This window comes from Plecotus auritus (genome assembly GCF_963455305.1).
Source record: "Plecotus auritus genome assembly, chromosome: 4".
Lineage (NCBI taxonomy): Eukaryota > Metazoa > Chordata > Mammalia > Chiroptera > Vespertilionidae > Plecotus > Plecotus auritus.
This window is the reverse complement of record NC_137775.1, coordinates 151,873,271-151,887,207: the sequence shown is the minus strand read 5'-3', so window position 1 is coordinate 151,887,207 and position 13,937 is coordinate 151,873,271. Positions and strand designations below refer to the sequence as shown.

At 41.8% G+C, this 13,937-nt stretch overlaps 1 protein-coding gene across 1 annotated transcript in view; it reads right to left on the bottom strand.

The window, feature by feature from the left end:
• Positions 1–13,937, bottom strand: part of FBXL13 (F-box and leucine rich repeat protein 13) — a gene marked incomplete at its 3' end in the record, with an annotated part of 168,686 nt that overhangs the window by 54,010 nt on the left and 100,739 nt on the right. The window contains exon 13 of the mRNA XM_080665207.1: positions 30–128. Coding sequence (XP_080521333.1) covers positions 30–128 — 99 coding nt within the window. The remainder of the gene's footprint in view (positions 1–29; positions 129–13,937) is intronic.

Sequence of the window (13,937 nt, the reverse complement as noted above, 5' to 3'; positions counted from 1 at the left end):
AGAAGAAAATGTACTTTCCAACTACTTACTTTTAAACAGTTGTCTGTTAGAGTTGGCATGTCATTGATGGTCAGATGCATGATTCCAGTGCAGCTGCTTGCAATGTTCCTGAAGCCTTGGACTGAAATCTGAATTTTACAGAGTAGGTGGAAATAATGGGAAAACCCATTAGAATGAAATCTAATAAAACCCTTTGGTGGTAATAAACAAAGGTATGTCATGATTTTGCTATTGTGTTTTAAAATGGAAACCAGCACCAGCTGATGTGGCTCAGTTGGTTAGGCGTCGCCCCCTGCAAATGGTTGCCAGTTTAATTCCCAGCCAGGGCACAGGCCTGGGTTGGGTGCTCAATCCCTGGTGGGGGCATATAGGAGCAGCAGATTGATGTTTTGCTCTCACATCGATGTTTCTCTCTCTCCCCCTCTCCCTTCCTCTCTCTCTCTAAAAATCAATTTAAAAATAATATTTTTAATGGTAACCATAAAATGTGGCAGACATACAGGTAAGAATCTAGTCTTGATTTTTCTCTTTATTATTTAATATTTTACATGCATATATTATGAAATGATCATCACAAGTCTAGCTAACATATTCATTATTTGAGGTAAAATTCACATAACATAAAATTAATCACTTAATAAGCCATTTAACCATTAATCATTTTGTGCAACCACAACCTCTAACTAGTTCCAGAACATATTATCACCCTAAAGCAAGATATATTTTTGTTGATCTGATGAAAAATTAGATATAATTTTGATTAATTCACACTGGACTGTTATTGTTGTATTGGCTGTTGTCATTTTTTTATTTGACAATCTAAGGGAAAAGAGGTCAGTGCCCCTAACTAAATAGTCAGGTACTGCATATTTTAGAAATTCTTGCAACTCATTGGTTGAAAAATCACTGTCCTAAAAGGAAATCCTGTACATATTAAGCAGTTGCTTCCCATGCTTGCCTTCTCTCAGATCCTGGTAATCCCTAACTTGTGTTCTGTCTCTATGAATTTACCTATTCTAAATGTTTTCTATAAGTGAGTTTATATAACACTAGAGGCCCGGTGCATGGATTTGTGCACTGGTGGGGTCCCTCGGCCTGGTCTGTGCCCTCTTTCAATCCAGGACCCCTCAGGGGATGTTGGACTGCTGGTTTTGGCCTGATCCCCGCAGGCGAGGCTGAGGGACCCCACCGGTGCACGAATTCGTGTACAGGCCTCTAGCATGCATATAAGATCTTTGGTTAATCTCTTCTCACCCTCCTCCCTTCCCCCTTCCCTCTGAGATTCATCAGTCTGTTCCATGTTTCCATGCCTGTGCATTGAGTGTCTGCCCCCTGGTGGTCAGTGCTTGGCATAGCTACCAGTTGAATGGTTGAACAGTTGCTTAGGCTTTTATATATACTAGAGGCCCGGTGCACAAAATTCATGCACGGGGGTGTGTGTCCCTCAGCCCAGCCTGCACCCTCTCCAATCTGGGAACCCTTGAGGGATGTCTGACTGCCCGTTTAGGCCCGATCCCAACGGGCAGTCGGAAATCCCTCTCACAATCCAGGACTGCTGGCTCCCAACTGCTCTCACCTGCCTGCCTTCCTGATTGCCCCTAACCGCTTCTGCCTGCCAGCCTGATCACCCCCTAACCACTCCCTTGCCAGCCTGATTGATGCCTAACTGCTCCCCTGCCAGCCTGTTTTCCCCTAACTGCCCTCCCCTGCAGGCCTGGTCACCCCTAACTGCCCTCCCCTGGAGGCCTGGTCCCTCCCAACTGCCCTCCCCTGCAGGCCTGGTCACCCCTAACTGCCCTCCCCTGCAGGCCTGGTCACCCCCAACTGCCCTCCCCTACAGGCCTGGGTCCCTCCCAACTGCCTTTTCCCTGCAGGCCTGGTCACCCCCAAATTCCCTCCTCTGCCAGCTTGGTCACCTCTAACTGCCCTCCCCTGCACGCTTGATCACCCCCAACTGCCCTCCCTTGCAGGTCTGGTCCCTCCCAACTGCCCTCCCTTGCTGGCCATCTTGTGGCGGCCATCTTGTGTCCACATGGGGGCAGGATCTTTGACCATATGGGTACAGCCATCTTGTGTGTTGGAGTGATGGTCAATCTGCATATTACTCTTTTATTAGATAGGATAGAGTCCTGGTGCATGGGTGGGGGCCAGCTGGTTTGCCATGAAGGGTGTCCCAGATCAGGGTGAGGGTTCCCTTGGGGTATGGGGCGGCCTGGGTGAGGGGCCTGTGGTGGTTTGCAGGCTGGCCACACCCCCTGGCAACCCAAGCGGAGGCTCTGGTATCTGGGGTTTATTTATCTTCTACAATTGAAACTTTGTAGCCTGGAGCGGAGCCAAGCCTTCTGCTTGCTCCGTGGTGGCAGCCATTTCTGTTGGGATTTCTGTATCTTCTATAATTGAAATTTTGTAGCCTTAAGCGAGGCCTGGGCCGGCCAGGGTGTGTGGAAAGCTTGGCTTCCTCCATCGCTGGGGGCAACTCTAGCCTCCTGCTCTTTCCAGCTTCGTGGCTGCGGCCATTTCTGTTTGGATTTATGTATCTTCTATCATTGAAACTTTGTAGCCTTCAGTGGAGGCCTAGGCCGGCAAGGGCAGGCGGAAAGCTTGGCTTCCTCCATTGCTGGGGAAACCCAAACCTCCCTCCTGCTCTCTGTGGCCGTAGCCATCTTGGTTGGATTTATTTGCATATTTGCTCCTGATTGGCTTTGTGGGCGTGGCTTGTGGGCGTGGCTTGTGGGTATAGCGGAGTGATGGTTAACTTGCATATTACTCTTTTATTAGATAGAATAGATTGTATGAATATACCACATTTTGTTTATCCATTCATCTGCTGATGGATATTTAGGTTGTTTCCATCTTTTGGATATTTTAAATGGTGCCACAATGAATATGCATGTACATCTATTTGTTTGAGTACCAGTTTTGAATTCTTTTGGTTATATATCTAGGAGTAGAATTATTGGGTTCCATGATAATTCTATGTTTAACTTCTTAAAGAACCACCAAGATGTTTTCCACAGTGCCTGCACCATTTTATATTCCCACCAGCAATCTATGGGGGTTCCAATTTCTCTACATCTTTGCCAACATGTATTTTCCTTTATATTTTTAATTTCCTGGTGGGTTTGAAGTGGTACCTCATCGTGATTTTTATTTTCAACTCCCTAATTACTGATGATATTGAGCATCTTTTCATAATTTGTATATCTTCTGTGGGGGAATGTCTAATTCAAATCATTTGCCTATTTGAAATTGGATTGTCTTTTTGTTGTTGAGTTGTAAGAGTTCTATATTATATTCTGGATACTAGACACTTAGATATATAACTTGAAAATATTTTCCATTGTTCATTTTTTAAATAATAACCTTTGACATACAAGTTTTTAATTTTGGTGAAGTTCAGTTTATCTATTTTTGTTGTAGTTGCTTGTGCTTTTGGTGTTCTAGCTAAGAAGCCATTGACAAATCCAAGGTCATGAAGATTTACCCCCAGTGTTTTGTTCTAAGTTTTATCATTTTAGCTCTTCTATTTAGGTCATTATTCCTTTTTATTTTCTCTCATTAAACTTTGTTTTAATGAGTCTCAAAGTTTTGTGACAGATTTTTGGTTGTTTTCATTAAAAAGTACTGATTTTTAAAACGTAGCTTAAAAACTGCAACACACACACACACACACACACACACACACAAATGGTCCACAAAACATTCTCCTTTCTTCCTGAAGGTTTTAGGATGCATTGTTATTATTAACCAGTCTTTTATATTAAACTTAAATGGCCAATTGAGATAAAGGGTTCTAAGACCATTCTTCCACCACTGAGTAAGAAGGGGTGGCAGGTATTGGGGATAATATTCATTTAGCCTGAGTTTTCTGGACAGACTTGGTGACTTTGCCAGATCTAGCTGCCTTCTTATCCATTCCTTTGATGACACCCATAGCAATTGTCTGTCTCATGTCACAAACAGCAAAACAGCTCAGAGGAGGGTAGTCAGAGAAGCTCTCAACATACATGGGCTTGCCAGGAACCATATCGACAATGGCAGCTTTCAAAAACTTAAGGCCATCTTCCAGTTTTTTCCCAGAACAACAATAAATCTTCTGCTTCAACTCAGCAAATTTGCAAGCAATGTGAGCTGTGTGACAATCCAGCACAGGTGCATATCCAGCACTGATTTGGCCTGGGAGGTTCAGTATAATCACTTGAGCTGTGAAGCCAGCTGCTTCCATTAGTTGGCCATTTTTGCTGTTACCAGCCACATTGCCACAATGAACATCTTTGACAGACATGTTCTTGACATTGAAGTTCACATCGTCCCCAGGAAGAGCTTCGCTCAAAACTTCATGGTGCATTTCAGCAGACTTTACTTCAGTTGTAACATTGACTGGAGTAAAGGTGACCACCATGCCAGGTTTAAGAACACCAGTCTCCACTCAGCCCACTGGAATAGTACCAATGCCACCAATTTGGTAGACATCATGGAGGGGTAGATGCAGGGTCTTGTCAGTTGGACGAGTTGGTGGCAGGATGTAATCCAGAGATTCAAGCAGAGTAGATCCACTGGCATTGCCATCTTTAAGGGCGACTTCCATCCCTTGAACCAAGGCATATTAGCATTTGGCTCAAGCATGTTATCACCATTTCAACCAGAAATTGGCACAAATGCTACTGTGTCAGGGTTATAGCCAATTTTCTTAATGTAGGTGCTGACTTCTTTAACAATTTCCTCATGTCTTTTCTGGCTATAGGGTAGCTCAGTGGAATCCATTTTGTTAACACCAACAATCAGCTGTTTCACACCCAGTGTATAAGCCAGAAAGGCATGTTCATGGGTCTGCCCATTCTTGGAGATACCTGCTTCTAATTCACCAACACCAGCAGCAACAATCAGGACAGCATAGTCAGGACAGCTTTGGGAGGTAATTTTGGGCTCTATCCTCATGAATGGGAATAGTGTCCTTATAAAAGAGGCCCAATGAGATCCCTCACTGTAACCCACTATGTAAGGTTACAGAGGTAAGGTGCTGTCTAGGAACCAAGGAGTGGACCCTCACCAGACACTGAATCTGCCAGCACCATGATCTTGCACTTTCAAGCCTCCAGAACTGTGAGAAATAAATGATTGTTGTTTATAAGCTACTCAATCTATATTTTGTTATAACAGCCTGAATGGACCAAAATACTTAGGTCATTTTTTTTCTAAACAGTTTTTGGGAAATATGTTTTTAAAGGCTGAACAATGTATCTATTTGGCCCTGGAATTTCTTCGGCAAAAATGTCCTAAGGAATGCTACACACAGAGATTTATATACAAGGATGTTCATTGAGAAGTTCCATAATACTGAAAAAATAATACCAAATTAAAATTCCAATAATTAGAATGGGTTAACCTAAACTGTGTCAACTCCTATGATGGAATGTATTATAGTTACTACAAATTATGTTTTAGGAGAATAACTGAGATTGTGATATAGTTTAAAAGAAAACGTTGGTTATATAAATCCATGCTACTCAAAGTGTGGTCTACCAACCAGCAGCATGGGCATTAACTGGGAGGTTGTTAGAAACACTGAATCTCAATCCAACACCTACTGCCCCAGAGGCTGCACTTGAACAAAATTTCCAGGTGTTTTACATGCACAGTATAGTTTGAGAGGTGCTAATCCAGAGGAAATAAGTGAGCAAAAGAATGGGGGCAATTGGTGTATGAGTTTGGTTCTCCAGAAAAACAGAACAAATTGAATAGATAGGTAGATAGATAGATGATGGGAAGGAAGGAAGGAGGGAAGGAAGGGAGGGAGGGAGGGAGGAAGGGAGGGAGGGAGGGAAGGAAGGAAGGAAGATTCATTTTAAGAAGTCAACTCGTGATCGTGGGGGCTGGCAAGTCCAAACTCTGTAGAGCAGATGACAGGCTGGAAATTCAGGGAAGAGGTGATGTTGAAGTCTTGAGTCTGAAATCTGCAGCCTGGAACTCAGGCAGGTTTGTTTCAGTCTCGAAGTAGAATCGCTTCTTCTTTGGGAAACCTCAGTTTTGTTCTTAAGGTTATAAACTTATTAGATGAGGCCCACCCACATTATGGATGGTAGTCTGCTTTACTCAAAGTCTAGTTACTTAAATGCTTATCACACCTGAAAAAAATACTTTTGTGGCAATATCTACACAGGTGTTTGACCACACAACTGGGCAACATAGCCTAGCCAAGTTGACACATAAAATTAAACATCATAGTAGGAAATGCATCATAATGTTAACAATGATTACCTCTAAAGTGTGAATAGTTCCTGCGTTTTTCAAACTTTCTACATTAACCATGTAATATTAGAAGAAAAAAAAGAAAGAGAATGACATCATTTGGAAGATAGCAAAAGAAAGCCCTTAGTAAGTCTTTGAATCACCTCTTACTGTGGACTTCTCCTTGCAGGGAAATATTAAATGTTGTAGGTTCAGTTCCAGAGCACCACAATAGAGTGAATATCACAATAAAGCAAAGTCACACAAATTTTTGGTTTCCCAGTATATAAAAATTATGTTTACACTATACTGTAGTCTATTAAGTATACAATAGCATTGTGTCTCAAAAAATTACATACCTTAATTTTTAAAAACTTTATTTCTAAAAAATGTTGATCATCATCTGAATATTCAGTGAGCTGTCATATTTTTTGCTGGTGGCGGGTCTTGCCTCAATATTGATGGCTGGGGACTGATCAGGGTGGTAGTTACCAAAGTTTGAGGTGGCTTTGGCAATTTCTTAAAACAGGACAATAAAGTTAGCTTCATTGATTGACTCCCTTTTATTAGTGATTTTTTTGTAGCATGAAATATTGTTTGATAGCATTTTACCCACAGTAAAACATCTTTCAAAACTGGACTCAATCTTATCAAACCCTGCCACTGCTTTATCAACGAGGTTTATGCAATATTCTAAATCTTTGGTTGTCATGTTAACAATCTTCACAGTATTTTCACTGGGAGTAGATTCCATCTCAGGAAACCACTTCCTTTGTTTATCTATAAGAAGCAACTCCTTGCCCTGGCCAGTGTTCTCAGTGGTTAGAGCGGTGGCCCAAGCACCAAAGGATCAGGGTTTGATTCCCAGTCAAGGGAGCGTACCTGGGTTGCTCTTACATTGATGTTTCTCTCTTTCTCTTTCTCTCTCACTCACCTTTGCTCTCTCTAAAAATAAAACAAAACCACAACAAATAAAGTCTGGGAAAGAGTACAGAATTTGGCAATAGACCAGATTGAAAATTATTCCAAGTCAAAGGTAAAGTACAAGCAAAGGCAAAGCAGTGGTAGCACTGGGCTTGACTGAAGTGGCAAGATCACCCTTATGATGAATAAGAAAAGTTTAGTAGGTAAGGAGGAAGGGAAAACTAATGGAAAACCCATTAAGGCAAGAATGAGGTATTTTGTATTATACTGCCATGGATTCTTTTTTTTGGGGGGGGGGGGCGGTGGGGTATGTTTTTTGTTGTTGTTGTTAATCCTCACCCAAGGATATTTTTCCATTGACCTTTAGAGAAACATCTATGTGAAAGAGACACATCGATTGGTTGCCTCCCGATGCACCCAACCAGGGCCAGGGATTGAGCCTGCAACCAAGGAACGTGCCCTTGACTAGAATGGAACCTGGGACCCTTTAGTCCGTGAGTTGATGTTCTATCCACTGAGCCAAACTAGCTAGGGCCTGGCATGAATTCTTGAATAAATTTTTCATAAGTACTCCCAGAAAGAAGTCCAGGGGAGATTAATGAATGTTAAAAACCTGGAGAACAGAGGAGGAGGGGAAAATGCTAGGTTTGGAGTCAGTCAGCAGAGTTGGGTTTGAGATTGGCTTTGCCTCTTTCTCACTGATAACAAAAGGAAACTCAACCTCTCTTATGCTTAGTTTTCTCATCTATAAAATGGGTATGATGATACCTATTTTAGGCGATTCTATATAAAAATGATTAGCTAGCACAGTGTCTGGCATGCATGTTCGGTATCAGTTTTCCTGTTACTGTTCTGGGTACATTGTGCTTCTACAGAAAAATAAAGATTTGAGAACTAGAGATAGAGGGCCTTGAGAGATAATTCTAACACATCCCTCACATTGCATATATAAAGAAACTAGAGGCCCAGTGAACGAATTCATGCACAGGTGGGGTCTGGCCAGCCCACCCCAATTGAGGCCAATCGGGCCTGGCTGGCCAGGGGGAGGGGACGTGGGAGGTTGGTGGGCCAGCCCCACCCCCAATCAGGGTTGAGGGGCCGATCGGGGCAGAGGCCAGCTGGGGGAAGGGCCGTGGGTGGTTGGCCGTCCGGCCCCGTCCCTGGATCCTGGTGGTGGGCCCCGCCCCCTGGCTGAACTCCCGGTCGAACTCCTGGTCGAGGGGACAATTTGTATATTAGCCTTTTATTATATAGGATGGTATTCAGAGGTTTGAGAACATGTTCCTTATCTATTCATCACCATGTGGTCCTCAGTGTTGGACACAGTGTCAAACATAGTGTGTGCTCTATAAGTGCTGAATGAATGAACGAATGGTCTTGAGTCACACTGCTGGTGGCAGAGCCAGGGCTAGAGGCCACCTCTCCCCATTAAGACAAACAACTCCTGGGATGGGGACAGTCATTTTTCACAAAACTTCTAAGTTCCTCCCCTTTATCTCAGACCCTAGACCACCACCCTAGCACTAGCACCTCCAATAATAGCTTCTCCTAAACAAACAAACAACTTTGTCTCTCTTGCTTTCTTGGAAACATGTTCCTAACAAGATTTCCTGACAAGGCAGGGAGAGTGATGATAGCAGTAATCAGCCACAGCATAGCAATTCCTTGCAATGCAGCCAAAAATTTGGTGCTATCAACCAATAAGATTGTATCCAGAAAAGGGGGTCAGGGAGACCTCTGAGAAACAGCTTTTTAGTTTTGTCCTGGCATAAGATGTCTAGTTTTCTACACAGTTTATTTTAGGATATCCAAAAAGATGCTTGGCTGATATTTTATTCCTGCCAGAATCTTCTAGCCAACCAACTATTAGTTGTCCTTACTCTTCACTGAAATAATAGGGTATAAGCCTGAAATTAAAATTTCCCCTCTAAGGGAAAAAATAAAATATTTTACCATGTTAAAATAGCAGGCCTTGCCACAGTTGATATCTGTGTAGAATTCTTACAAAACTTGAATGTGATCTCCCTTTGTTTCATTGTGAGGTGATTTTTTGGCTTTAATTTTGACACCAACTAGAGCCCTGCCACTCTGCTCTTTGCTGGTTAAGTTCCCATTGGTTAAGAAGTTGGGCAAATTGGCCACATCAGTGGTGTTCCAATGTCAGGTCCCAGCAGACAGCTATGGCTCCTGATTGGGGCAGAGAAGCTTTGGTGATCACAGGAAAATTCTCTCCATCTCCCTCTGGTGGGTCTCAACCCATCAGCACGACAGCACAAAAAATGAGTTGTAAGTGATCCATACAATGAATACCAAAGTGCTGAGCACCCAGGAGTATCTCAGATCCCTCTTTGCCACTCAAAGGTAGTGAAAAGAAGGAAGGGACTTACCTTGGTGAGGGTAACAACTCACCAAGCTTCCATTTTCTACTCCTTTCATACAGCATTGTCTCTGAACCAATTAGCTCAGCAACAAAGAAAAGAGATCTATATATATAAAAGCCAAGTGACCAGAACGACTGGAATGACCGGTTGCCATGACACACACTGCGGTGGCCAACTGGCCCGATGGGGGCCCTGATGGGCCTCCCCACCCCGATCAGGGGCGGGGCCAGCCGGCCAACTGCCCATGGCCCCTCCCCTTGGCCAGCCTGGCCCCGATCAGCCCACCCCCCCTGCCCGATCAGGGGTGGGGTCACTGGCCAACCTCTCATGTCCCTCCCACCCCCCCACCTGTGCAGAATTAGTGTACCGGGCCTCTAGTATATATATAAAGGCAAGACCCTCCATTGCAGTTAGAAATATCCATCTTAGGTAAACATGGCCCAAGTGGTGTTCCTGTACCATTTCCAGCTGTTTCTCTCATTCTGCAGTGCTGTAACCAATGACTAATGGGTAATGTGATGACTTTAGTCATATCCATATATCCTTCACAACCTCTTAGTGACCCCAAAGAAGCCTGGCTTAGCAAGGAGAATGAATTGCTGGAGAAAATCAAAGATTTCTCCCAAAACATTATGGAGCATTCTGTTTTATTGCATTCAAATATGCCACAAGTATCTTCAATAGCAACACTTCTCAAGGTCTTGAAAAGCTTTTAAATATTGTGTCTCTTTTGAGGTCCCGCCATTCTCTTTCTTTGGATGACCCTGTACTTTCTAGTCTATATGTTCTTCATGGCCAGCCCCCAATCTATGTTCCCTAGTGCACTTCTCCCAGGGAGCCCTCCCTGATCACTTCAGGCAGAGCTGTTTTATCCTTTTACATCTCAGAGCACCAAAGACCCCAGCCCTCACTTTGCAGTTTGTATCTCCTGCCTTGTACCATCACTAACTGTGCACGTGGCTAATCTCCCTGCTGAGGAACACAGACCGCATCTTAACCCTCTTGTCCTTTACACAGCGCCTGGCACAGAGTTTGAGGCCACAACGGTTTGTTAATAGACCAGGTAGCTATTAAATAAATTATTTGTAGAATGTACATTAGAATTAGTAGTTCCAAAAAGGGAGGGGGTAGACAATATCGTCACATGTTAAAGATGACCATATTTATCTAAAAACATTGGAAAGCCAAACATGAATAAAAACTTTCATTTTCCAACGTGAGTGAGGAACTAGAACACGAGATTAGTGAAACCTACAGATGCCAGGAAGGCAAGCGTGCATGCCAACTCTGTGTGCACTCACTGCTCAGTGATTCAGAGCTGAGATCTGCAGAAGCAAGCTGACCCTTCCCAAGCTTCATCATTCCTGACTAGAGTACACTGTCCTGTCCTTTTCCTCAGCCAGTGGCCAAACTGCTCACAGCTTTCCCTGCATTCTAATGGAGCTTTGTCTCCTTTTTCAACGAGGCAATCACAATCATGATACTTTCTTCTTACAGCACAAGATTCAGAGCGCTATTTGGTTTGTCCAGATTTACTGAGCTAGCCGGTGACTTTACAGGTGCAAGTCTAGCCACAGGCTTCACCCAGGTCCAAAACACTACATAGAATTTTGTGAACAGTTTATGAAAATCTGTGTGTAAGTCACTTCCTAAGATAGGGAAGGGCAAAGAAACAAAATTAAGTATGGTTTTTCAGAAAACATTAAAAAATTGTTCAAACCATTTTTCAGGAGTGGGAAACATGATCTTACTCCCCTGAGACTCATCATTTTGTCATTTGATTCTTCAAGATCTAAAAATTGCTGCCAGATGTTTCATATTTTTACTACTTAATACAATAAACATCTTTATACATTTTGCCTACAAAGAGATTACATTAAGATATGGATGCTAATTAATAGGTGTTTGTTATATTTCTTTATTTTTTACTTTCAATAATGGCTAGCATAAAGTTAAATTCAAACTAATAGTTATTTAAACCATGTATATTTCTGAGTCCTACCTATAAGCAACATAAAAAGATTTTTATGAATTCTTTTATTTCCAACAACAGCGTGGACACAAAGCATTCCTTTACTAAAACAGGGGAACTGAGGCACAAGAGCCAATCCAGAGAAGCAGAAGTCGCAGTGATTTTTCTGACTCATTACTGCTTTTCCACTAGAACTTCTTATTGATGACACTTAAGAGCAGGTATTTTCTTCAAATAGAAAACACAACAATATTTTTTTCTTCTTTACAATATACAGTACATAGCACTTTACAGTTTTACAAATGACAGTCTAGTGCAAGCATGTCAAACTCAAAGGCTAACACAGGCCAAATAAACAAGGTTTACGTTTATGTGGGCCACAAGAAAACAAAAGCTTCAGTTTTCATAGAAACATAGGTTTATTTCGATGGAGACAGGCTGAATACAAAGGGCTGAAATAAATGAGTAATCATTAACATAAATTAATAGAACATTTTAATAAAAATTAAATTTTTTCTTGAACATTAACTTACCAGACACTGAATAACTGCACAAATAAGCGTAATGCAAATAAACCTATTTTTCTTGTTCTCCAAAAGTGAAATATTTCCTGTTGCGCACACTAAACAAGTCAGTCCTAGAATAATGACGTGGCAATCAGCTGCTAAAATATTCACTGCTACGGTAGTATCAGTGGAGAGAAATTGTGCACTTGTGCGTAAGGCGCATAAGGGAAATGAATGCAACATGATTATAGTAATCAGTCATTAGTGAGTGTTGTAGTTCGTTATTAATAATTATGTATAACAGGATATTGTAAAAATTAAGTTACGAAATTTATATTAGAATGTCTCTTACATATCTTGGCTGGGTCACAAAAATATTAGTTGTGGGCCGCATGCGGCCTGCAGGCCACGAGTTTGGCATGCTTGGTCTAGTGGTTAAGGGCCAGATCTTCAGAATTAGATGGATCAAGGTTCTAATCTTGGCCCAGGCATTTTGTGTATGACCTTAGGCAAGTTATTTACCCTGTCTTTGCATCATTTTCACTGGTGTGTGAAGCCAGCTTACTAGCCTATGAGAGCAGACAGTTAAATTTTTAGGAATTCTGCAAGCCAGTTATTAAATTCAAACAGTTTAAATTATATCATGTACCTTTAAAATTAAATAAATTATACTAAAGGTAATGAGTACTCAAAATCATCACTTCTTAATTTTTTATTGCATGTTACCATTATCTCTGCTCTTGAGGATACTTATGTTTATTGTATCTGTCTGGTGAAAATAGTACATAATAGTGCACTCTTGCACATACTTTCCCTACTCCCTGTTCAAAGACCTCATTGGTAGCTTGAAATAGGCCATGGTGAGAGTCTTTACATCATGGGTATCAGCAACCACTGCAAAGTAGGGCTTTCCCTGCTCCTAGATAATTGTTATATGTTTACTAGCACACCATTGTTCAATTTCCACATCTCTAAAATGGGAATCATTTTACCTACCTCATGTAATTATTTGTAAAGATTAAATGAGATAAAAAATGTAAAGCACTTAACTGAATACCTAGTATAAGTCAAGACCCAACAAACGGTGCAATTATTATTACTATCCATTAAAATAAAGAGTAAAGGAAAATAGAATCAAACAAACATAAGTGAATTTGAATTTGTTTCCAGTTCTTTTGGGTATGTAATCTGTTTGTTTACAACTGGTTTAGCTGGTCATACCACTATTATTGTTCTAATTACCCCTTATCAATAAACTGCCAAATCTGTATCTCCACTCCCAGCTCTGAGCCCAGGGCCAGACTTCCACTTTCAAGTAGTTTTTATCATTGACATCCAGATGTATCACAAGAATCTCAAATAAATTTGATTTCCAAAATAAAATCCATTATTCTTTTCCCCCAATTTCTCCTTCTTTAATTATCTTGGTTAGTCTTCATACAAAAGCACAAAATCCTAAAGCTGAAAAAGATCATTTTAGCCCAACCTAGTCATTCTACAGAGGAGGATGCTGGGGCAGAACAACCAAGTGTCCAGGGTTACACAATTGGTCAGTGGCATGCAAGGACTAAATCCCAGGTCTCCTAACTCCAGTTTGGGGCTCCTTTTACCACCCACTGACTTCTGCTATGTGTGGGTGGGGGGTGGGAGGGAGAGAAAGAGAGAGAGAGAGAGAGAGAGAGAAATCCCTGTTTACTCATGCTTTGCTTATGCAATCTCCTCATTCCATTTGGCTAGTACATTCATCTCTGGATGTGCCTCTGTGGCTTTCTCCCACCTCTACCACAAACCCCAGGGATGAATAAGTAAGACCTTCCATCCTTTCATGATCTTTGCCTCTCTGAAAGGAGGATTTGGAATTTATGTAGCCTTGAGATAACTGAAATGACCTTGGGATCTTCCAGTGTGCAGTTTGATGGCCTACCT